The following is a 23717-nucleotide window of genomic DNA, read 5'->3' as shown; positions in this document are numbered from 1 at the left end:
GTTATGCAGGTATTTAGTTATGCATGGTTTAGTTATACAAGTATTAGTTATACAGGATTTATTAATGCATATATTAGTTATACAACGGGTATTAGTTGCAGATATAAATTATGTAATGTAGGTATTATTTAGTTATGTAGAGATTACAATACATGAATTGTTAATTATTGAATATTAAACTTGTTGTAAATCATTAATATATATTATTTGTAAAATATTACTAATACATGCTAATAAAATGTGGAATATATTGAATAATATATAACGCTATATTTGATTAACATATGTACCGTCAAAAATATACAATCAAATTTTTAATATTAAAGAAATGTTTATATTTGCTATAAATAAATAAAAACTATAAGTATATAAAAGAAATAAAAATAGTCTATATATAGTAGGAAAACGATAAAGTTTTCGATTAAAAAAAATAAAAGAAATGAAAATGGTCTATATATTAAAAGAAATAAAAACAACAAATATATATAGGAAAACAATAAAGTTATCAATTAAAAAAATAAAATAAATTAATAGGATAAATCTGTAATTTATCATTTTAATACATGTATAACTAATGCCCACATAACTTATTTCACCTTCTACCTTGCATAACTATATACATAGATTCTCTTATAAGTTATGTTGATATTAATTATATAGGACTATAAAAAAATGCAACTAAATATCGTATAAATTAATACATGAATAACTTTTATACAACATTTAAATTCTTACCAACCAAACATGGTATAAGTTATGTTGACTTTTATATCTAACACAAAACTTCTACGAAACATAGTAAAACTAATGCAACTTTTAATACATGTATAAGATGTCTCTTATACAGTTTCCAAACGACCCCTTATAACCCATATTATTTGGGAAAAGATTTGGCAAATAGTGTTTGTTCATACAATTTGTCATAATTAGACAAATATCTCAAATTCTCAAATATTAGTTTCTTCTAGTATTTTGGTCAAATCTCATTATTTGCTCAGTTTCTTGTAATCAGACGAATCCAAGATTTAAAGGTTTTAGGTGCTCAAATATAAGGTCTAAGCTAAACATCAAAATAAAAATAAGCTTAGGTGGGATTCAAACCCTGGTCTAGAGGGTAGCATGTCTACCTTTTGCCTATTGCACCAGAGCACTTTTATATTTTTTATGGGTGCACTGTTAACTATATATTAGTTTCTACCAGTTTTTCAAAATAAATATACATATATGCATATGATTTTTTCAAAAGTTACAGGGTCACGTGCACCTCAACGGTAAAAGGTAGGTCCGCCCCTGCTTGTAATACAAACTTAGGGTTACTGACAGTTTTTAAAACTTATAAATATAAATCATATATTTTTAAAAAAGTAAAATATATTTTCCAAATACTATCACCAAACACATGATAAAATTTCATAATATTTGCTAAAAATATTTAAAAAATAGACCAAAGGCTAGCTTAATTTCTTTACTAAGAATTTTTTTTTTTCTTAAAATAAGTGGTTTTCCTAACAACAGTATTGCCAAACAGACTCTAACTATATTTTGAAAACCTTATCTTCTGTCACTTTCTCCTAATCTTGGCTTAGAAGCAATAGTTGATGGACTAGTTATTAGTATGATTCTATAAAAACCATGAAAAATTCAGAGTTTTGATATTACCAAACATGGCAAAAAAAAACTTTGTTTTACACTATAATCTACTGTTAATTTGTTTGTTGGAATTTTTGTTTTTGTTAACAGAAGGGGCACCTCAGAGTGCACTGGTAACTCAACTCCCTGGCTTCAATGGCACTTTTAACTCAAAACATTATGCTGGGTTTGTATTCTTTTTGATAAAAAGATGTAAACTTTATATTGATTTTTGTATTTTACTGAATGTTTCTTGAAATGGGGTTTTCAGGTATGTTACTATAGATGAAAGTCATGGGAAAAATTTGTATTACTACTTTGTTGAATCTGAAAGAAATCCATCGAAGGATCCAGTTGTTCTTTGGCTTAATGGTGGACCTGGTTGTTCAAGCTTTGATGGATTTGTCTATGAGCATGGTACGTAATAACCCCTTCGTTGAAAAATTACATTATATGTACGAGGTTGAATTCTATTTATGTACATATAGTAGATGAAGATCCCCTTTTGTGAAAATTCTGTCTCCACCCCTGTTTCAAACAGAGTGACGGACTAATAGCGCGTTTGGTTAATCTTTAGGGTAAAGAATCTTTACATTATCAATGTTTTTTCACATGTTGTAGTTGATACCCTCCTTATAATTCATGTTAGTAGTTCCATTTTTTTTTTGTGGAAGCAGACACTAATGTTTGTATTAGAGTAGACTGTCTACATCACATCCCTACCGAACCCTGCTAACATGGGGATGTGGAAATGTAGTACCATAGAGATGCAATTGCTATTCTTATTCATCATTTTTGTTGTTTTTTACTTATAAAAGGAAGGATATTTGTTTACATTGCAGGGCCTTTTAATTTTGATTTTGGAAAGCCAAGTGGTAGCCTGCCTTCTCTGCATAACAATCCATACAGTTGGTCTAAGGTTATTATTTGTGTTAATTTTACTTTTATCATATGCTTACATTTCATTAGCCACTCATTATGATTTGATTCTTCCAGGTTTCCAATATAATATATCTGGACTCTCCTGTTGGTGTTGGATTATCTTACTCGGGAAATAAATCTGACTATAATACAGGAGACTTAAAGACTGCATCTGATAGCCACTCATTTCTCCTCAAGGTAACTACATAAACTCGATTCCATACTTAAATTTACTAGTTTTACGCTAGCAATCAACCTACTACAATGTGAGCAGCTTACACCGGTGGAGTTATAAGTTTTATAGTTGTTCCGTATAATAAAATTCATTTATTTCTTTGTCCTTCTAACTCGTTCATTGTTCAACTAAATGATACTCTCTCTCTTTCTAGTGGTTTGAGATCTACCCGGAGTTCCTCAAGAACCCATTTTACATATCTGGAGAGTCTTATGCTGGAATATACGTACCAACTCTGGCTTCTGAAGTAGTAAAAGGTAATCATGTATTGGTTGTTGCTACTGCTAGGGCAGGGGATACACAAACTAACTTTCTGCTACCTCTGTCTTTTAGGTATTGATGCTGGAGTAAGGCCAGCTATCAACTTTAAGGTATAGTACATTTCAAGATTTTCACGTGTTAATTAACTAGTTGTTTGGGCTGTAAACTCTTTACGTTCTATTGCTCACAGGGTTACATGGTGGGAAATGGCGTGGCAGATGATATAATAGACGGTAATGCTATTGTTCCATTTCAACATGGTATGGGCCTCATTTCAGATGACTTATATCAGGTATTTTCTTCTTCTTGTATGGTTTTTTAGTGCTTGAATCATTTGACTTCTCAAACTGTTCTTTGATCTCTGGAAGTAATATATAGCTGGCAATTTGGTGGTCAATTATAATCCGCCAAAAAGACGTTACAAAACAAATGTTAAGCTGTGTGTATACATTTACCACTCCAATATATCAGAAAAACATAATTATTGCCTCTTTGTCTATTAGCAACTGGTGTCTGATTGTTCTTTTTCATGCTCAGGAAGCTGTTGTTGCATGCCATGGAAATTTCTACGAACCAGTGAATAGTAATTGTTCAGAAAAGCTTAATAAAATTGATCAGGTAAGATTATTCTGTCATACTTGAACAGCATTTCATTGCTATGCTTGATTATCCCAAATTCACCTGTTTGCCTATTGCAGGTAGTTTATGATCTAAACGTTTACGACATTCTAGAACCATGTTACCACAGCAAAAAACCTAGTGTAATTACCCTTGGTAACTCAAGATTGCCTATGAGCTTTCGTAAACTAGGTGAGACAGAAAGGCCTCTTCCTGTCAGAAAAAGAATGTTTGGCCGTGCATGGCCTTATAAAGCCCCAGTAAGAGCGGGACATGTCCCAACTTGGCCGGAGATTCTCAATAGTGTAGAAGTCCCTTGCACAGTAAGTCACTCTTAATGTTTTGTTTGTTCTCTAATGGTTCTCCGTTGAATTCCCAACTTAACTAAGTTTATATCAAAACGTGTCGATTACTCTAGCTAGCTATGCATCCTGGTTATCTTTTAAGCATACGATCTATTGTCCCAACTGTTGTGAATTTTAAGTTCTGCTTATTTTGTACTCTCTTTAATGGAGTGAATTTCCTTATCTCTAATTCATTTAGGATCATGCCGGTTTAATCTTCAACAGAACATTATAATCTGAAATGAAATATGCAGGATGATCGTGTTGCTACACTGTGGCTCAACAACGCAGATGTTCGTAAAGCTATTCATGCTGAACCAGTAAGATACAATTTTCTCATCTTTACCTTTAATAAAAAAGATAGAGTTGGTGATTTATTCGTTCCAAAATCGTATGGTACAACAGGCAACTGTGATAGGTCCCTGGGAGCTATGCACAGACAAAATAGCTCTGGATCATGATTCTGGAAGCATGATTCCGTATCACAAAAATCTCACAGCTGGGGGCTATCGGGCAATCATATTCAGGTTCAACAGTTTACTAAGTCTCTAACTTCAAAATTTGAATTTTGATGTGATATTTTCTCTATCAAAGCAACTATAACATGTTCTTCCACTATATATACTCATAGAACCTGATGACAAACTAATTATCCAAGATGGTCTCTTTGATACTATAACCAGAACGATTATATATGTTCATTTTTTTTGGGTTTTTGCAGTGGGGATCACGATATGTGTGTTCCATTCACTGGTTCAGCAGTATGGACAAAATCTCTTGGATATCCGATCGTGGATGAATGGAGGCCTTGGTATGTGAATGACCAAGTTGCAGGGTATGTTCGCGTTTTCACCTTCTTAATCCTCTTTATGTTTAACTAGTACTGTTGCAATTCTGCAATATCCATTTCAAATGCTTAAATCTTTTGTCCAGTTTCATACAAGGTTATGCCAACAACCTCATTTTTATGACTATTAAGGTATGTTCATATCAAGAAAAACATTCATTTTTCTCTTTTTTTTTTCCCTTTCTTTGATCTAAATTGATTTCGGATATGTTCAGGGAGCTGGACACACCGTGCCAGAGTACAAACCACGAGAGGCGTTGGCGTTCTACTCTCGCTGGTTAGAGGGCAAGAAGATATGATAATATGAAGATTGAATTTGAAGACATGCCTGGTGGCTAGAGGGCAAGAATAATATGAATAATGAAGATTGAATTAGAAGACATTAAGTCCAATTATTTCACAGATTTTTCTATGATAATATTGGATTTTATCATGAATTTCTGTCTGCAATAAGAAATTAGTATTTGTATACCTTGTAACTGTTAAGGCATGCATGCTCATATTAATTATTTCACTCCAATATTCATCTCCCACACTTATTTAAGCTCATCAACAAGTTTTTGAACACAGCGTTAATCGAAATTAATATCTCTATCTCATAAAAAGTAGAAGAAAGATTTATTATCCCTCTATCGTGACACTTATCATTTTTCGAGAGTCAAATAGTTTAAGTTTAACTGAAAATTTGTGCATGAAATCTTCAATTTTTTGAAAATGAAATTCATATATTTGTAAACTAAGTAAAAAGTACTATAAGTCAAATTAATTGATAATTCAAAATGTTTAAAAGATCTATGAAAAATTTATGGTCAAAAATAAATTTATTTGAATCTTGAAATAAAAAAAGTGTCATATAAAATGGGACTAAAGGAGTATCATTTATTGTCATTGTCACGTTGAATAAGTAGGGCCTAGACACTGTTTTTGGAATTTTTCTAGGTGGAAGATTATTTTCAAAACAGCGATTTTGAAAATCTTTACGCCGAGACTTAACTTGACATTTAAATATAAAATGACATGCATTTTCAACTTTCGTACATCCGTTATCATACATATTTACACCATCTCTAACCATCAAATTATATATATGTGCAGTACACCTAATATGATAATTATCACCATAAAAAGGACAAAGTGTAGTTTTTAAATATTGAACAGCAGAATTATTACTTGAAGCATTATCTAATGTTATACTACTTATTTTATCACATATTCCATAACTTTGTAAAATATCTAAAATAGTTTGAGCAATATAACTACCGGTTTTTTGCATTTGACAACATTTGTAACCTAAAATTCTTTTTTGCATATAAAAATTTTCATCAATCCAATGTGCAGTAACAGTCAAATAATCGTTACCATTTACACTACGACCCATATCAGAAGTAATAGCTATTTTACAAGTATTATAATAAAANAACAATATTTTTTCCGAAATCCATATTAAAAAATTAAACGTGAGAATAAATATAATAAGAAAAATGTTATGCAATTATGCAAACAATAAAACACAAATAAATAAATAATTATTTAAATATAAATGAAACGTAAAATAAAAGTTACAACGAATGTACCGAACGTCTACTTAAAAAAAGTAGACGTTTATGACCGCCGATAGCCGAACGTGGAAAGTTGAAAATTGAATTTTGAAGCTCCAAATCTAATTTCCAAAGACCAAGTAAGGCAACACCGAAATTTAAGATATTATATATTATCGAATTAGAGATTAGAGATAGAGACTTAGAGAGTAGAGAGTTGAGAGAGTAGAAGATGAATAGATGATATTGTGATTTAAAAGAATGAAATTTGGGGGTATTTATAAGTAAAAAAATGGGTTAAAGTGTAATTTTTAATTTCGTGTGCTTAATGTAAAAAGATTATTCGTACAATATTAGAAAAAATAGCTACAAATGAAGATATGATTTGTTAATGTGATTAATAAGTAACAATATTAAAACAGGTGTGTCACATCGTGCATGCAATAGCGTGTGATATGTAATATTTTTCTACAAATATATATATGTGTATACTTTTAAGTAATCTTATTGTTATGAATTACACAAAAATAGTTGTATAATGGATACTATTGTTATAATATTGGTTTTAATCAACCTTGTTTTCTGCTCTGAAATTCCTGTTATTTACGTACTACAAATGAACAAAAATAAAATATTTTCAAAACTTTTCAAAAAATTATAAGGCGAATCAATAATGATTGTGATTGAATTCCTCTATTCATCTTCAATCTCGATTATGAATATTATGATGATTAGACATAATCAAAAATTTTCAGAAGCTTAAAATTGATTTTCCATAGCTACCCTTCATGATTGGAGCTGAGATGATTCATACCAGCTTGATTAGGTCAAATATCGATAATAATATGTAATAATAATAATAATAACTTGCTATCATAACTTTAAAATATTTTGTTTAGTGGAATTGTTACAAAGAAAATGATTTAATGTGGTATGTACAGTCACCCTTTTTATCAGACTTCGAATAAATTAATAATCTAACAGCAAAATGAGCTTTTTGTTTTTTCTTTTTCTTTTTTTAAAGAAAAAAAGGATAGTAGGTGGGAGCTTTTATTATATGAAAATGTGTAGCATCAATAATTGCAATTTAATTAGACATAAAATATATAAATATATTTCTTAATTTGTGATATATGAGATTTTTCCAAAAGATATTAAGATTAAAATAAAATGGTAAAAAATAATTTATACTTAATTAACTATAAAATTTATTTATTATTATTTTGAATTGCATCAATAAAATCAATAAATAATAATATGAACGGAATTTATCATTTTTCTAGTAGGTTAGGAACTTAATATATATATATATATATATATATATATATATATATATTGTATAATTTATTCAATAATGTAATTCTAGCTCTGACTTAGAATAGATATAAAGCTACTTATATAGAATAACAAATTCCATAAAAAGTTTCAACAAAAACAATGATTAAATAACAAATTATTTTCCGTTAGAAAAGTCATACCAGCCTAAGCATGTGAGTTCATTTATAGTATTATCTTTCTTGGTTAGATAAATTCAATTATAATATATTTCATCCGTTTAAAAAAGAATAGATTAATTAATTTAAAATGAAGTTTAAAATAATATATTTTTAATTTTATAATTGTATATTATAGTTATATTAAATTATCAAAATATTTTTAATCTTGTTATCTTTAATTTGTCACATGAAAAATTAAAATTAAAAATAAATTAAAAAAAGAAATTGAGTGAAAATCATACAATGACTAATTTACTGTATTTTGAAAACCTTATATTCTGTCAGTTTTCCCAATCTTGACTTATAAGCAAAAAAAATTTGATGGACTACTTTTAACTTATTAGTATGATGATACAGTTTAATCATTTTCTCAAACTATAAAAACCCATCAAAAAATTTCAGAATCTTGATATACCAAACATGGCAAGACAAAACTTTATTTTACATTATAAGTTACTGTTAATTGCCAGTTTGTTGACATTTTTGTTTTTGGTAACAGAAGGGGCACCTCAGAGTGCACTGGTAACTCAAATCCCTGGCTTCAATGGCACTTTTCACTCAAAACATTATGCTGGGTTTGTATTCTTTTTGTGTTTTTTGATAAAAAGATCTCAACTTTATCTTAATTTTTGTATTTTTCTGAATGTTTCTTGAAAATGGGGTTTCAGGTATGTTAATATAGATGAAAGTCATGGCAAGAATTTGTATTATTACTTTGTTGAATCTGAAAGAGACCCATCAAATGATCCAGTTGTTCTTTGGCTTAATGGTGGACCTGGTTGTTCAAGCTTTGATGGATTTGTCTATGAGCATGGTAACAACCCTTCTGTTGTAAAATTACATTATATGTATAAGGTTGAATTTTTTTTTAATAGTAGATGTAGATCTCCTTTTGTTTTTATAGTTGTACATAGAGTGAGGGACTAATAGCACGTTTAGTTTATCTAAAGGTTGAAGAGTCTTTACATTTTGTAGTTGATATCCTCTCTTATTCTTCATGTTAGTCGTCTCGCTTTTTATGGAAGCAAACACTAATGTCGTGCACCGGATTGCCCTTTTCTAACTCATAGTTGTAGTTATCTTTTAAGTGATCTGCTAATGTAAAAATGTTTTTTTTAAACACATTCAATGTATAAAAGTTGAGAACTTTTTAATCTTTTACATAGATAATTGGTCAACCAAAACTGTGTTTTTGACAGTCTCTACAATTGACATAAAAATGTTGATTTCTTCCTTGACAGATTTGAAAATTCTTTTAACCAGCTCAAGTAAAAGATGTTAATTGGAAATGTAGTCCATAGAGATGCAGTTGCTATTCTTATTCATCATAAACAAAGGATTTCTTTTACATAACTTTCTGTTGTTTTTTTATAATAAGGAAGGGTATTTCTTTACATTGCAGGACCTTTTAATTATGAGTTGGGAAAGCCAAGTACTAGCCTGCCTTCTCTGCATAACAATCCATACAGTTGGTCCAAGGTTATTATTTGTGTTAATTCTACTTGATCATATGCTTGCATTTCATTAGGCACTCATTATGATTTGATTTTTCCAGGTTTCCAGTGTAATATATCTGGATTCTCCTGTTGGTGTTGGATTATCTTACTCGAAAAATAAATCTGAATACGAGACAGGAGACTTGAAGACTGCATCTGATACCCATTTGTTTCTCCTCAAGGTAATATTACATAAACTTGAGTTGATAGTTAAATATACTAGTTTTATGCTGTGTCCTAACTCATTTGTTGTTCTACTAAATGATGCTCTTTCTAGTGGTTTGAGATCTACCCAGAGTTCCTCACGAACCCATTTTACATATCTGGAGAGTCTTATGCAGGAGTATATGTGCCAACTTTGTCTTACGAAGTAGTAAAAGGTAATATGGGTCTTAAATGAACATGCATTGGTTGGTGTGGTGGGCCAAACAAACTAAATTTCTTCTCTTTATGTCTTTTAGGTATTGATGCTGGAGTAACACCCGCTATCAACTTTAAGGTATATATTATTTCAAGATTTTCACGTGTTAACTAGTTGTCTGGGCTGTTAACTCTTAACGCTCTATTGCACACAGGGCTACATGGTGGGAAATGGTGTGACAGATGAGAAAATAGATGCTAATGCTCTTGTTCCATTTCAACATGGTATGGGCCTCATTTCAGATGACTTATACGAGGTATTTGCTTCTTCTTGTTTGATTTTTTAGTGCTTGAATCATTTGACTTCTCAAACTGTTTTAGATTTCTGGAAGTCATAGCTGGCAAAAGATGATGCTTTGAAGCATCTAATGCTTTTGATTAGGACATGCTCCAAATTATTGTAGCATAACAGATATTGGAGCCTTACTAGCTTCTAGTACATATGAGAAGGTTTGTCAAACATAGATGAAATTGCCAGAAGATAGTGATCAATTCTAATCTGCCAAAAAAAGATGTTACAAAACAAATGTTAAGTTATGTGTACATATCTACCACTCCAATATATCAGCAAAAACATAATCGTTGCCTCTTTGTCTATTATCAAATGGTCTCTGATTATTCTATTTCATGCTCAGGAAGCTGTTCTTGCATGCCATGGAAATTTCTACGAACCAGTGGGTAGTAATTGTTTAGACAAGCTTGATAGAATTGAAGAGGTAAGGTGTTGTTCTGTCATAGTTGATACATTTCGTCGAGACAGCAATTTCTTGGTCTGCTTTATTGATCCCAATTTACCTTTTCGCCTATTGCAGGTAGTTAATGATCTAAACGTCTATGACATTCTTGAACCGTGTTACCACAGCAAAGAACCTAGTGCAATCACCACTGGTAACTCAAGATTGCCCATGAGCTTTCGTAAACTAGGTGAGACAGAAAGGCCTCTTCCTGTCAGAAAAAGAATGTTTGGCCGTGCATGGCCTTTTAAAGCTCCAGTAAGAGCGGGACATGTCCCAAATTGGCCGGAAATTCTCAATGGCTTATATGTCCCTTGCACTGTAAGTCACTCTTGACTTTGTGTTTCCTTTGTTTGTTTTCTAACAATGGTTCTCCATAGAATTCCCAACTTGACTAATTTTGTATCGAAACATGTCAATTGCTCTAGCTATGCATTCTGTTTATCTTTTAGGCATTCTTATGCACTTATTCTATTGTCCAACTGTTGTAAGTATTAAGTTCTTTCAAGCTTATTTTGTTCCCTCTTTGAGGAATTCATTTCTTGCTTTTGAAGCTTCACAAGGACTTTCTTATTTTGGAACCCCCACTTATCCTTTTGTGACCTCTTTAATGGATTGAATTTCCTTATCTCTGACTGTTTTAGCATCATGGCAGTTTAATCTTCAACAGACACATAATCTGAAATGAAATATGCAGGATGATCGTGTTGCTACTGCATGGCTAAACAATGAAGATGTTCGTAAAGCAATTCATGCTGAACAAGTAAGATACAATTTTCTTGTCTTGTACTAGCTTTAAAGATGATAATTTACCTTTACAAAAACCAAAACAAAAAAATAAAGTTGGTGATTTATGGTTCAATGCTATGATACAACAGACAACATTGATAGGTCCCTGGGAGCTGTGCACAGACAAAATAGCTCTGGATCATGATTCTGGAAGCATGATTCCGTATCACAAAAACCTCACGGCTCGGGGATATCGGGCACTCATATACAGGTTCAATAGATTACTAAGTCTCTAACTGCCCTCTATGCATTTTTTTTCTTTCTTTTGAATTACAGCGAAAACTGGTTGTCCTGTGCATTTCATGTATATTCTATTGTCCAAGTGCCTGAAGCACATACTTATTGGGATTATGAAACTACTTGGTTTCTCGAATACGATAGCCTCCCATTTTAAGTACACACTACTCATGAAATGAAAAAATAGTTTTAAGTTTTACAACTATCTCTTACCAGATAGCAGGTAGATATTACATACTGTGGACTGTGGAGATGTGAAAACAAAGATACAAATAATACGAATCTGACCTCATCTATGGTTTCTCATGCTCCAATTTAAATGCGCTGTGTAAATGTAAAGACCTGTCAATGATTACCATGATTACACTAGTCCTCAAGAAAAAGACAATTGTCTACATATGCGCGCTACTGGTAGAGATCTGTAGTAGTTACTCCTATGTCCCATCTTATATGACACTCTTTCCATTTCGGTGACGTCTTTAAATGTTTGACATGATTCTCTATTTACTGCTTTGAATTTTTGTGAGATGTTTTCCCTATCAAACTAACTTTCAACCATTAATATAACATGTTCTTCCACTATACTCATGTAATAGGCTGCCTAAGGAAAACTTTGTTAGTAAGCATGTACCTGATCACACACAAATTATCCGAGATGTTTTTTGATGCTATAACCAGAACGACTATGTTCACTTTTTTTTGTTTCTTGCAGTGGGGATCACGATATGTGTGTACCATTCACTGGTTCAGAAAAATGGACAAGATCACTTGGATATCCAATCGTGGATAAATGGAGGCCTTGGTATGTGAATGAAAAAGTTGCAGGGTATGTTCGCGTTTTCACCTTCTAAATCCTCTTTCATGTTAAACTTCTCTAATGTGTTGCAACTCTGTAAAATCCATTTTAAATGGTTAAATATTTTCTGCAGTTACATACAAGGTTATGACAACAACCTCATATTTATAACTATTAAGGTATGTTCATATCTAGAAAAAAAATTCATTTTTCTATATTTTTTCCTCTTTGATTCTATCAATTGATTTCCGATGCCTTCAGGGAGCTGGACACACCGTGCCTGAGTACAAACCACAAGAGGCGTTGGCGTTCTATTCGCGCTGGCTAGAGGGAAAGAATATATGATGATATGAAGAATGAAGACTGAATTAGTAGACAATAAGTTCAATTATTTCAGAAAATTCAAGAGAGATTTTTTCTTTTTCCTTATGAGTACTCTTAACAGGTGAATTTTATAAAAGAGAAAAGAAGGGAGAAGAATATTGGATTTTACCATGTATTTGAATATATAAATATATATTTATCCAATAAGAAATGATAATTTCTCTGTTTATCCAATTTGTCTTCCGACTGTTAAAGCATGTTCATATCAATTTCTACGTGTTAAAGAAATCTACTAAATATTATTAATTTTAAATTTGAATCTGATTACTCAAATGATCAATAGATTTCACGTTCATAAACTTCAAATCATAAATTTGACTAAAACTGTTAAGTTTATATATTGAATGACTGTTTTAGACCCTCGTGATACTGGAAGCATGATTCCATATCACAAAAACCTCACAGCTCAGGAATACAGGGCACTCCAAGTGAACTTGTCCATTCTAATATGTATATATATATATTTTTAATATATAAATTTATCACTGACAAAATGTATAGCGGCCTTTTAATATGTAATATACATTTTTATATATCATTGAACCTAGAAAAAAAAATAATTAGATATTCGTTGATGTTGTATGTACCGTCACCCCTTTATTAGACTTGGAATAAATTAATATTAATCTGAACAGCAAAATAAGCTTTTTTGCTTTTAATTATAATTTAAATAAGATGTGTGGTGCAGCTTAATTAATTGGTATGTCATGTAACAAAAAGACTAATTTAAAAAGGATATTAAAAGAATGGAAAAGGGTCTGATATACCCTCTCAACTTTGGCATTTGGAGCTGATACATTCCTCGTTATAAAAGTGGCTCATATATACCCTTACCGTTATACAAACGGCTCAAATATACTCCTGCCGTTACAAAATGGCTCACATATACTCTTCATTTAACGGAATTTTAAATAATTAGTTTTAAATTTATATTTATTACTTGTAATTTTTTTTAAAAAAATATTTAGTGGTATATATGATTCTTCTATAAAAGTTCAAGGTATATTTTAATTTTTTTCATACATAAATTATTTTTTGACTTCTTTTATTATAATTATTTGAGTTTCTTATTCTTATTTTATTTTTTTTCTTTCATTCCTAGTTTAAAGAAAAAAAATTAAACTATTTTTTGTGGGTATTGTAATTTAATTTCGCATTCGGAAAAAAATTTGGTCATCTACAATAAATTTTACAAGAATATTAGTGAAACATAAATAAATTTGATTATCAAAATAATAATTATAAATTAGTCATTGAAACAAAAAAAAGTCAAAAAAAATATGTTTGACGAGGATTAAATTTACTTTTATGGGATTATATTTTTTAGATAAAAATAATAAAAATTTAGATTGAAAATTATTATTTTTTCATTTCTGTTAGAGGAAAAGGGTATAAGTGAGCATTTGTTTACAAGTAGGGGTATATATGAGTCACTTTCATAATAAGAGGTATATCAGCTCTAAATGACAAAGTTAAGGGGCATATCAGACCATTTTCCCTTAAAAGAAATAAAAAGTTACGAAGAGATCTTCTTTTTAATAAATTATGGACAAGATAATATATTATTAAGATTTATCATTACAATAATTTTTAATATTAAATATAATATATTTTTTATTTAAATTATAATTAAAGATTTATTTTGGAAAGTTAAATTTTAGCTTCTTAATTTAACTTATAGCATTGTGTCACTAATTTAAATAGAAATTTGAGGAAAATGAGAGAAAATAAATGAAGAGTAGACAGATACAAAACTAGCCAAATATTCAATTATCTTAATTTATGCTTAGTTTACAATGTATCTAACTTAAAATATAATACAAAATCCTTATTCAATGAAAAGATATGTAATGATCTGTAAATAAATATAGGAGTAGTATATATAATAATAATATATTTAGACTTCTACTTTATCATTTTCTCAGTCAAACATTACAAAAATCCAAATACAGAAATAAATTGATGAATATCATTAAATATAAAAGTTTTTCTTTTTTGTTATTTTCTCCGTCAAAGATTACAAAAATATAAATCAATTCATAATTGACTTTTTACTATATTATGACTTTGCATTAAACCAAATATTAATTATAATGATGTCACACTTCATTTTCTCACACTATAAAAGCCCCATCATTTGTGTTATTTTAAGGAAAACATCAAATAATTCTGAATTTTAATACACCAAACATGGCAAGAAAAAGCATTATTTTAGAGTATAGTATAGTATTAACATTGTTGGCATTTTGTTTTTTGGTAACAGAAGGGGCACCTCAGAGTGCATTGGTAACTCAAATCCCTGGCTTGAATGGCACTTTTAACTCAAAACATTATGCTGGGTTTGTATTTATTTTATTTTTTTTATAAAAAGATGTAAACTTTATTTTGATTTTTGTACTTTTTTGAATATTTTTTAATATGGGTTTTTCAGGTATGTTAATTTAGATGAAAGCCATGGAAAGAATATGTTTTACTACTTTATTGAATCTGAAAAAAATCCATCCAATGATCCAGTTGTTCTTTGGCTTAATGGTGGACCTGGCTGTTCAAGTTTTGATGGATTTGTCTATGAGCATGGTAACAACTCTAATCCTTAATTTTACTGGTTGAGTTAAATTTGAGCGGGTTAAAATATTTTCACGTAGATGATAATACACGATTAGATAAAAGATTTGATTTTTTTTTTTTTACAAATGCCTTTATTTTGTAATGAATAATGTTAACAATTCGTGTAACAGTTGAGTTTTGTGTTCTATACAATGCAGGACCTTTTAATTTTGAGTTGGGGAAGGCAAATGGTAGTTTGCCTATTCTGCATAACAATCCATACAGTTGGTCTAAGGTTATTATTATTTGTGTTAATTCTACTTTTATCATATGCTTACATTTCATTACTCACTCGTTATGATTTGATTCTTCCAGGTTTCCAATATAATATATCTGGATTCTCCTGTTGGTGTTGGATTATCTTACTCGAAAAATAAAGATGACTATAATACAGGAGACTTAAAAACTGCATCCGAAACCCATTCGTTTCTCCTCAAGGTAACATTACATAAATTTATTAGTTTTACGCTAGATCTGTCCTAGCTCGTTTATGGTTTTTACTAACTGAATGATGTTGCTAGTGGTTTGCAATCTACCCGGAGTTCCTCAAGAACCCATTTTACATATCTGGAGAGTCTTATGCTGGAATATACGTGCCAACGCTGGCTTCTGAAGTAGTAAAAGGTAATCATTTATTGGTTGGTGCTACTGCTAGGCAGTGGATAAACAAACTAACCTTCTGCTGCTTATGTTTTTTCAGGTATCGATGCTAAAGTAGAGCCCGTCATCAACTTTAAGGTCAGGGCTGACTCTGTCCATGTTTTAGGTAGATGCATTGCAAGATTTTAACTAGTTGTCTGGGTTGTAAACACTTTATGTTCTATTGCACAGGGTTATTTGGTGGGAAATGGCGTGACAGATGAGAAGATAGACGGTAATGCTCTTGTTCCATTTCAACATGGTATGGGCCTCATTTCAGACAAAATGTTCGAGGTATTTGCTTCTTCTTATGCTCGAATCATTTGGCTTTCTGAACTTATTTAGAATTCTAGTCGGTCAAGAAATATGTTACGAAGCAAATGTTAATGTATGTTTATTACATTTACCACTCCAACATATTAGGCAACTGGTCTCTGATTATTCTTTTTCATGCTCAGGATGCAACTACTGCATGCAAAGGAGTCTTCTACACTCCAGGCAGTCAAAATTGTACATCGTTACTATTAAAAATTACTCAGGTAAGGTGTTATTCTGTGATACTTGGTTCATTTTGCCGTGACAACTACTCATTGTTTCTGTATTGGTCCAAATTCATCTTTTTCGCGTATTGCAGACAGTTATGGGACTAAACATTTATGACATACTAGAACCGTGTTACCACAGCCCCCTTAGCACCAAAAACTCAAAATTGCCAATGAGCTTTCATAAACTAGGCGAGACAGAAAGGCCTCTTCCTGTCAGAACTAGAATGTTTGGCCGTGCTTGGCCTTTGAATGCTCCAGTAAAAGAGGGACTTGTCCCATCTTGGCCAGAGCTTCTTGATAATCATCATGTCTTTTGCACTGTAAGTCACACTTGAGATTTTTTTTTCTTTCCTTTTTGTTTATTCTCATTAAGAGACACATAATCTGAAATGAAATATGCAGGACGATACTGTTGCTACTGCGTGGTTAAACAATGAAGATGTTCGTAAAGCAATTCATGCTGAACCAGTAAGATACAATTTACTCATCTTGTATTAACTTTAAACATGATGATTGGTGATCGATTTATGGTTCAATCTTGTGGTACAACAGGCAACTGTGACAGGTCCTTGGGAGCTATGCAAACACTTAAACTTCACTCATGATGCTGGAAGCATGCTTCCGTATCACAAAAACCTCACAACTCGGGGATATAGGGCACTCATATACAGGTTCAATATATTTCTGAGTCTCTTAACATGCATTCTTCTGTTCTTCTGTGTTACTCGTGATATTATTATTATGTAAAACACATTAAGAAAACTGATCGTCTATATGTATTTCGTGTATATTCTATTTGACTAAGACATATTTGTTTGTTGCAGTGGAGATCACGATATGTGTGTACCATACACTGGTTCAGAAAAATGGACAAGTTCACTTGGATATGCAATCGTGGATGAATGGAGGCCTTGGTATACGAAAGACCAAATTCAAGGGTATGTTCGCGTTTTTCACCTACCAAATCATGCTCATGTTAAATTTCTCTAATATAATCCAATTCTATAAAATTCATACTAAATGCTTTAATCTTTTTTGCAGTTACGTACAAGTTGCAGGGTATGTTCGCGTTTTCACCTTCTAAATCTTGTTCATCTGTAATCATGTGTTGCAATTCATTTTAAATGCTGAAATCTTTTGTGCAGTTACACACAAGGTTATGCCAACAACCTTACTTTTCTGACTATTAAGGTATGTTTACACCAAGAAATGTTTTTTTCTTTTCGTTTTCTATTTTTTCTTTGATTTTATTGATTGATTTCGGATATCTTCAGGGAGCTGGACACACCGTGCCTGAATACAAACCACGAGAGTCGTTGCAGTTCTACGACAATTGGCTACAGGGCAAGAAAATTTGATTATATGAAGAATGAAGAATTATTTCGGAGATTCAAACTAGATTCTTCTTATTGAAAAGTTTATAAGAGGGAAAAGAAAAGAGAGGGATATTTGATTATGTATGTTCCTGTCAGCAATAGAAATGATAATTTCTCTTAAAACTGTACTCTTATCAGTTTCTCTTCCGTATTCATCTTATATACTAGTAATCTATTTACATTGTAATTTTCGAGTTAAAAGGGTCACTAGCATTTTCTGAATCAAATTATTGATGGAGAAACAATGTTAAACTTTTTTACTTCACATTCATCATTGCTAGGTTATATTTTTATATGATTATTTAATTACTTAGAAAATACTCTCGGTAATAAACTAGAAAAAATAAAATAATTTATAATTATATAAATTAAATTTTGCTATATAAATTAATCAAATGTGTCATATAAATTAAAACGTCTAGGTTAAAAGAAATTTGGGCAGTGAGTTATAATTATTTCTGATAACGGATCCAAACCCGACATTTATTTTTTTTTTAAAATAGAGTTTTCTCCTTTCACACTAGTGGAGAGTTTAGGGCACTCATTTCCCCCAAATTGGCTAACATTCGAAGATGGCAGTCGCTAATTTGCAGAGATTCGCCTCACGAATCGCACGAAACCCTTCGATTTTTTCTATTACTCGATCCTCCGCATCCTCATGTTCGTCCCGCTCCGGCTCCGCCAAAGTCGCCGATCGGATCGTCAAGCTCTTCGCCGTTGACCCTGAGGGCTGTAAACGGGAGATTATAGGTCTGTCGGGTCAAACTCTGCTCAAAGCTCTAACCAACCACGGGTTAATCGACCCGGATTCTCATCGCCTTGAAGACATTGATGCGTGTTCCTCCGAGTGTGAGGTGCACATTGCTCAAGAATGGCTCGAGAAGCTTCCAAAAGCTTCTTACGATGAGCAGTATGTGCTGAAGAGGAACTCTAGGGCTAGGGTTTTGAACAAGCATTCTAGGCTGGGTTGTCAGGTGGTCCTCTCACCGGAGCTTCAAGGAATGGTTGTGGCAATTCCTGAGCCTAAGCCATGGGATATCCCATAAAAGGTGAAAATGAATAGTTTTCTATGTCTGTGAACTGGAATTTTAGTGCTTTGAGTTAATAAGATGTGGAACTTTTGGTACTTGATAGGCAATTTCTGTCAAAATTGTCTGAAAGTTGACAACTTTGTTCGTTTTTTTAAATGAATACTTTCCCGATCCTGTATGAGTTATTTTTAATATCAATCTGTCTTTGGTGGTTTGACGACACTTTAATTTACCGGTACTAGAATGGAGTTGGTTCGATAGAGTGGAGCAGATATAAAAGATTCATATTGTTAGTCCCAAGTCCCAACTAATTAGTGTAAGGCATAATTGTTGTTGTGAGCTTTTAATTCCTCGGCAATCTGAAATTCATGTTTATGCCTTTGTAAAAATGTATTACTGACTTGAGAAACAAGGCTATGACTAAATTTGGTAAGAGGTGGAAAACATCATAGCCTTGAAGAAAACTAAGGATTGCATACCACTGGATGTGCCTATATAGAAAACTAATTGTAAGGTATTAGCTGGAGTGCTATTTACTGAGTGTATTACGTCCCTGACCTTCTAAAGCAACAAGAATTCTTGAGCGTTGTCGCGGTTAGCTGCAACTAAACATCGAGTGCTACTGGATGTGCATCTAATTAGTTGTAGTGTATAAGCTAGTATTTACTGAGTAGATTATGTCCCTGACCCTCTAAAGCAACAGGAATTCATTACGTTTAGTGCCAATCTACTATTTACTGTGTAGATTATGTCCCTTACTCTCTAAAGCAACAAAAATTCATTACGTTTAGTATAGGCACATACAATCTACTATTTACTGAGTAATTATGTCCCTGACCTTCTAAAGCAACACAAATTCATTCTATTGTGAGGAAATTCTCCCGTTTCAGTTTGCAAGGGTTCTAGTCACACCCCATAGCAGGAGGACATGTGACGCTATGTCTGATATCAATAAAAAACCCTTTCGTAGTTGGGAGGGTTAAGATTCTAATTGGGACCTCAGGCACAAGGAACTATCCCAGCTAAAGAGATTTTATGTGACATGCTTAAGAAAGGTAACAGAGTATCACTGTTCATACAAAATTCATTCTGAGAACTGGATAGTAGGCGGCCGTCCAATCAGTTGTTAACCTTGCCTAACATGCTTCCAGCTTTCGGTTTGTTTGAGGTTATGAGCAGTGTCATGTGTTAGCTCTAGATGTATTCTTTCTTCTATTATTCCCAGTATTCCCATCACCTTCTGCAATAAGGCTTAGACCTGTATCTGTTTCTGCTGTTAGACGTTCATCTATTGCCGTACTGTCACAAAAATGTCATGCATCAAATTTCCTTTCTGAACTTTCTTTTGTTTTTTGTTTTGGTAAACTAATAAATTTTATGAAGTGGAGGGCAAAAAATATAAGCACCCTTTTTTCTGAACCTGAATCAGAGGACTAATATATTTTGGCCTTTCTGCCTACTTTCTTGAAATACTACTTGAGAGCAACAATATATACCCCGTGTAATCCCACAATTGGGGTCTGGTGTATGCAGACCTTACTACTTGAGAGCATCAACCTTAAAATGTATTTATCATTGCGTTAAGCATATCTATCCTTGTACTCATTGTCTATTGCCATTGCCTGTGTTCTCTCACTATTGAATGTAGAGATTTCTTCCCATGTCCTTCTTTACTCCTACTTGTGTCTATCTACCTTCGAATGTTACTTTATTACTTCTATCAGACCAGCCTCCTTTTCAGCGAGCCATATTTTCATGGTACAACTTCGATTTTCATATCTTCAGATCACGAATATAAAGGCACTTAGACTTACTTGGAAGAATGTAAACTTTATAGTTCAGCAGGTAAGTCAAGAAGCTTGAACTAGCTAATTTGATTTCAGTAGCCACAGAGTCTTCAGAGTTGCACGTTTTAGTGTTCATTCACATAAAGCTCTTTAGTAGTAATTATAGTACATGCTTAAAGGATTAGGTGATAAAAAAGGTGGAATCTGAATTTAAAAAGTGAGCTTCTTGGCTGGAGTTTGTGAACTCAATGATCCTGGCACATCTCATGATCCATTTAAACATAGTAACTTGCATTATTACCCATTTTCTTGGCATCTTGGTCTTGTGCTTATATATTTCAGCACTGCTATATTATTTTCTGTGTTTCTGAATACTTGGAGTAAGTAAGCACTATCCAAAACCAATCATATCTTTGTTATGGCAAGCAATAGGATTTCAATTCCCATATACTTGAGAATTAGATACTTCTGTTGCGAGATCTTGGAGAACACACAGTTTGATCTCATTCCTATCTCCGATAAGAATTACCTTGTGCAACAGACCAGTTGTCAACTCCAGTTGTTTATTGATGGTCAGTTGTGCACCCTCTCCTCTCCTCTCCCATTCTGTATGTATAGACTATCTTAAAGTTGGATAGATCTTTTAGTCGGTTTGCATTGCAGACAAGTCAACAAAATGACCTAATTATTGGAACTAACCTATCTATCATATTTATAGTGAATGCAGAATGTAGTATCTGTTCTTAGAAACTTTCTCCTGTCTTTGCCATGATTAGGTTTCCAGAATTTCTGGTGTAACAAGTTTGATGCTTCTGGTTTTTATTCCTTTAGTACCTAAATTGTGTCTGTACACAGCCCTCTTACTGTCTTTAACAGTTAGGCATGAGCAACACACCCTCATACATGTACACATCTCGACTAATTCAATAGGCACTTGCTATATCTATTGACACACCTGAAAGTGTTTTCGCTATATCTACCAACACAACTAACAGTATTTTTTGTTTGAGTTTGGCCGGTCGTGTTTCATGGGCCAATTTTGCCACCTCTCTAAACATTGTCTGGTCCCTTTACCCTTTGCAGCTCATCCGCCATGAACAACTGAAAATCAGATTTAAGAGTCCCTACAATGACTGAAAGGCCACTTGTTACGACTTTATTGTTGAATTTATCAATTTCTCCAACCTATATTTAGCTGGATGCATACTTGTACTTGTATAATATACACTAAATTTTACGTGGTCCTAAACCAGACCTCACGTTTACAGACATGAGTTCCACATATTTCAAGAGATGCCGTCCAAACTCACCTACTCAAACGTTCCTCTTCGCGAGTAAGTACTTACCCATACCCGATATTTATATGCAATTTAAAATTAAAGCGAGAAAAACATATCACTAAAGAAACAACATAAACACTAGTCTCACAAAGGGTGGTAAGGTATATGCAAAAACTTTCGATAAACCCTCGGTGCAACAAAAACAATCCAAAGCCATCTAAAAAAAAACAAAAATATAGATAATAACATAATAGAATCGGCAACAAAAACAATATAATAATCTATGTACCACAAATAATATAAGGTGATATTATTGGTCCATATTATCTATTTCTCGATTTTGCTTAGACCATTATTTATCTATCTCCAAAAAGTTCAATACACCACTAAATTGGAGCAATAAAGTTTAGATTTGAACAAAATGTATCTTTTAAAACGTCAAATAGTTTCAAACAAATCTAATTTATCTTAACTAATATCTGATACGGAATTAATAATTAAATAAAGTCACCAAGAAATGTGGAATTAGATATTCTTGGGTCTATTTTTATATCTTAAAAAGAATATCATTGATTCCACGAAATTAGTGGGTGTCCTCAAACAACCCCTCTTAATTTTCCTCCACCATTTAAACCCCTTAGCCATATATTTTTCTCTTGTGAGAAATATTATTTCCTCTCAAATTTTCATGCTTCTTTTAACATCATCAATCCCAAACCCAAATCCTTCTATACTAAAACCTTCAAATTAAAGGTTTTATTTTAGATCATTGTCTTTGTTATTTGATCTAAGAAATGGACCCCGTAGAGCTAAATAGAATATTCCAAATGTTTGATCGTAATGGAGATGGAACGATAACGAAAAAAGAGCTCAACGACTCGTTACAAAGCTTGGGAATACACATTGAGGATCAAGAACTTGATCATATGATTGAAAAAATAGACGTAAATGGAGATGGATATATCGATGTAGATGAATTCGGGACATTGTATAAGTCAATCATGGACGACAAGGACGAAGAGGAGGATATGAGAGAAGCGTTCAACGTGTTTGATCAAAATGGCGATGGATATATAACCGTGGAAGAACTAAGGTCCGTTTTGGGATCATTAGGGTTGAAACAAGGTAAAACTTTGGAAGATTGTAAGAGAATGATCATGAAAGTCGACGTGGATGGTGATGGAATGGTTGATTTTAAAGAATTTAGACAAATGATGAAAGGGGGTGGATTTTCATTAACATGAAATTTATTAGATCAAAAAAAGAAAAGGGTATATACTTGTGTATATATATATCCTTTTTTTGTATGTGGCCCTTTGAAAGAAGCAATACATGTCATATTTCTTTAATCTTGGTTCATTTACTTGTGTTTTTTTATAAAAATTAATACAGTATGTCATTCAAATTAGCTTGTATTTTAAGAAAAGGGAATTGAAGTTATATTCAAAATAACTCGCTAACAAATATCACTTAAACAAGATGCACATGTTATATCTTTATGCGCTAAATTTAGCATACCTAGCAATTAGTATAGGCAAATTATGTGTAAAAGATTAATAAAAATAGTAGTCACTACGTTCCGAGACCATGTAGTTTTAAATTTTACAGGTGAAACGCCATAACAATTTCTTAGTAATTTACGCATGGAATTTAAAGTTCCGCGATAGTGACTATTTATCAATTACATAAGCTAAAAAGTGGCTATTT

The 23717-nt window shown here is 32.1% G+C and overlaps 5 protein-coding genes across 5 annotated transcripts; all 5 read left to right on the top strand.

Moving 5' to 3' along the window:
- Positions 1–1573: 1573 nt before the first annotated feature.
- On the top strand, positions 1574–5388 carry LOC107023581 (serine carboxypeptidase-like 20). Its single transcript, XM_015224315.2, has 14 exons — positions 1574–1816; positions 1901–2046; positions 2472–2548; positions 2626–2748; positions 2940–3042; positions 3119–3156; positions 3237–3338; positions 3584–3664; positions 3745–3987; positions 4263–4328; positions 4414–4535; positions 4730–4843; positions 4942–4987; positions 5071–5388. Exons 1-14 carry the CDS (start codon positions 1665–1667, stop codon positions 5152–5154), a joined length of 1497 nt encoding a protein of 498 aa, XP_015079801.1. The 5' UTR covers positions 1574–1664; the 3' UTR covers positions 5155–5388.
- Positions 5389–8203: 2815 nt separating this feature from the next.
- LOC107021284 (serine carboxypeptidase 1-like) lies at positions 8204–12919 on the top strand. Its single transcript, XM_015221911.2, has 14 exons — positions 8204–8464; positions 8558–8703; positions 9292–9368; positions 9445–9567; positions 9663–9765; positions 9847–9884; positions 9961–10062; positions 10441–10521; positions 10618–10860; positions 11237–11302; positions 11418–11539; positions 12278–12391; positions 12495–12540; positions 12623–12919. The coding sequence occupies exons 1-14, from the start codon at positions 8310–8312 to the stop codon at positions 12704–12706; spliced, it is 1500 nt and encodes a 499-aa protein (XP_015077397.1). The 5' UTR covers positions 8204–8309; the 3' UTR covers positions 12707–12919.
- A 2002-nt stretch (positions 12920–14921) lies between these two features.
- On the top strand, positions 14922–18040 carry LOC107022682 (serine carboxypeptidase-like 20). The gene is made up of 15 exons (XM_015223280.2): positions 14922–15084; positions 15177–15322; positions 15511–15587; positions 15668–15790; positions 15874–15976; positions 16053–16090; positions 16184–16285; positions 16450–16530; positions 16626–16856; positions 16939–17004; positions 17089–17207; positions 17361–17474; positions 17578–17595; positions 17682–17727; positions 17811–18040. Exons 1-15 carry the CDS (start codon positions 14936–14938, stop codon positions 17892–17894), a joined length of 1497 nt encoding a protein of 498 aa, XP_015078766.1. The 5' UTR covers positions 14922–14935; the 3' UTR covers positions 17895–18040.
- A 348-nt stretch (positions 18041–18388) lies between these two features.
- LOC107021159 (putidaredoxin-like) lies at positions 18389–19165 on the top strand. The gene has a single exon (XM_015221767.2). The coding sequence runs from the start codon at positions 18485–18487 to the stop codon at positions 18956–18958; it is 474 nt and encodes a 157-aa protein (XP_015077253.1). The 5' UTR covers positions 18389–18484; the 3' UTR covers positions 18959–19165.
- Positions 19166–22607: 3442 nt separating this feature from the next.
- On the top strand, positions 22608–23359 carry LOC114077594 (calmodulin-like protein 3). Its single transcript, XM_027917892.1, has one exon. The coding sequence runs from the start codon at positions 22805–22807 to the stop codon at positions 23252–23254; it is 450 nt and encodes a 149-aa protein (XP_027773693.1). The 5' UTR covers positions 22608–22804; the 3' UTR covers positions 23255–23359.
- The last annotated feature ends 358 nt before the right edge of the window (positions 23360–23717 follow it).

This window comes from Solanum pennellii, chromosome 6, assembly GCF_001406875.1.
Source record: "Solanum pennellii chromosome 6, SPENNV200".
Taxonomy (NCBI): Eukaryota; Viridiplantae; Streptophyta; class Magnoliopsida; order Solanales; family Solanaceae; genus Solanum; species Solanum pennellii.
This window is presented reverse-complemented; position numbering and strand designations above follow the sequence as displayed.

Coding starts and splice junctions, on each gene's coding strand:
- LOC114077594 (XM_027917892.1), top strand. CDS start 22,805: ATGGACCCCGTAGAGCTAAATAGAATATTCCAAATGTTTGATCGTAAT.
- LOC107022682 (XM_015223280.2), top strand. CDS start 14,936: ATGGCAAGAAAAAGCATTATTTTAGAGTATAGTATAGTATTAACATTG. Junction 15,085..15,176: donor AACTCAAAACATTATGCTGG/GTTTGTATTTAT, acceptor TGGGTTTTTCAG/GTATGTTAATTTAGATGAAA. Junction 16,857..16,938: donor ATCATCATGTCTTTTGCACT/GTAAGTCACACT, acceptor TGAAATATGCAG/GACGATACTGTTGCTACTGC.
- LOC107023581 (XM_015224315.2), top strand. CDS start 1,665: ATGGCAAAAAAAAACTTTGTTTTACACTATAATCTACTGTTAATTTGT. Junction 2,549..2,625: donor ATCCATACAGTTGGTCTAAG/GTTATTATTTGT, acceptor TGATTCTTCCAG/GTTTCCAATATAATATATCT. Junction 3,339..3,583: donor TTTCAGATGACTTATATCAG/GTATTTTCTTCT, acceptor TTTCATGCTCAG/GAAGCTGTTGTTGCATGCCA.
- LOC107021159 (XM_015221767.2), top strand. CDS start 18,485: ATGGCAGTCGCTAATTTGCAGAGATTCGCCTCACGAATCGCACGAAAC.
- LOC107021284 (XM_015221911.2), top strand. CDS start 8,310: ATGGCAAGACAAAACTTTATTTTACATTATAAGTTACTGTTAATTGCC. Junction 9,885..9,960: donor CACCCGCTATCAACTTTAAG/GTATATATTATT, acceptor TATTGCACACAG/GGCTACATGGTGGGAAATGG. Junction 12,541..12,622: donor TCATATTTATAACTATTAAG/GTATGTTCATAT, acceptor CGATGCCTTCAG/GGAGCTGGACACACCGTGCC.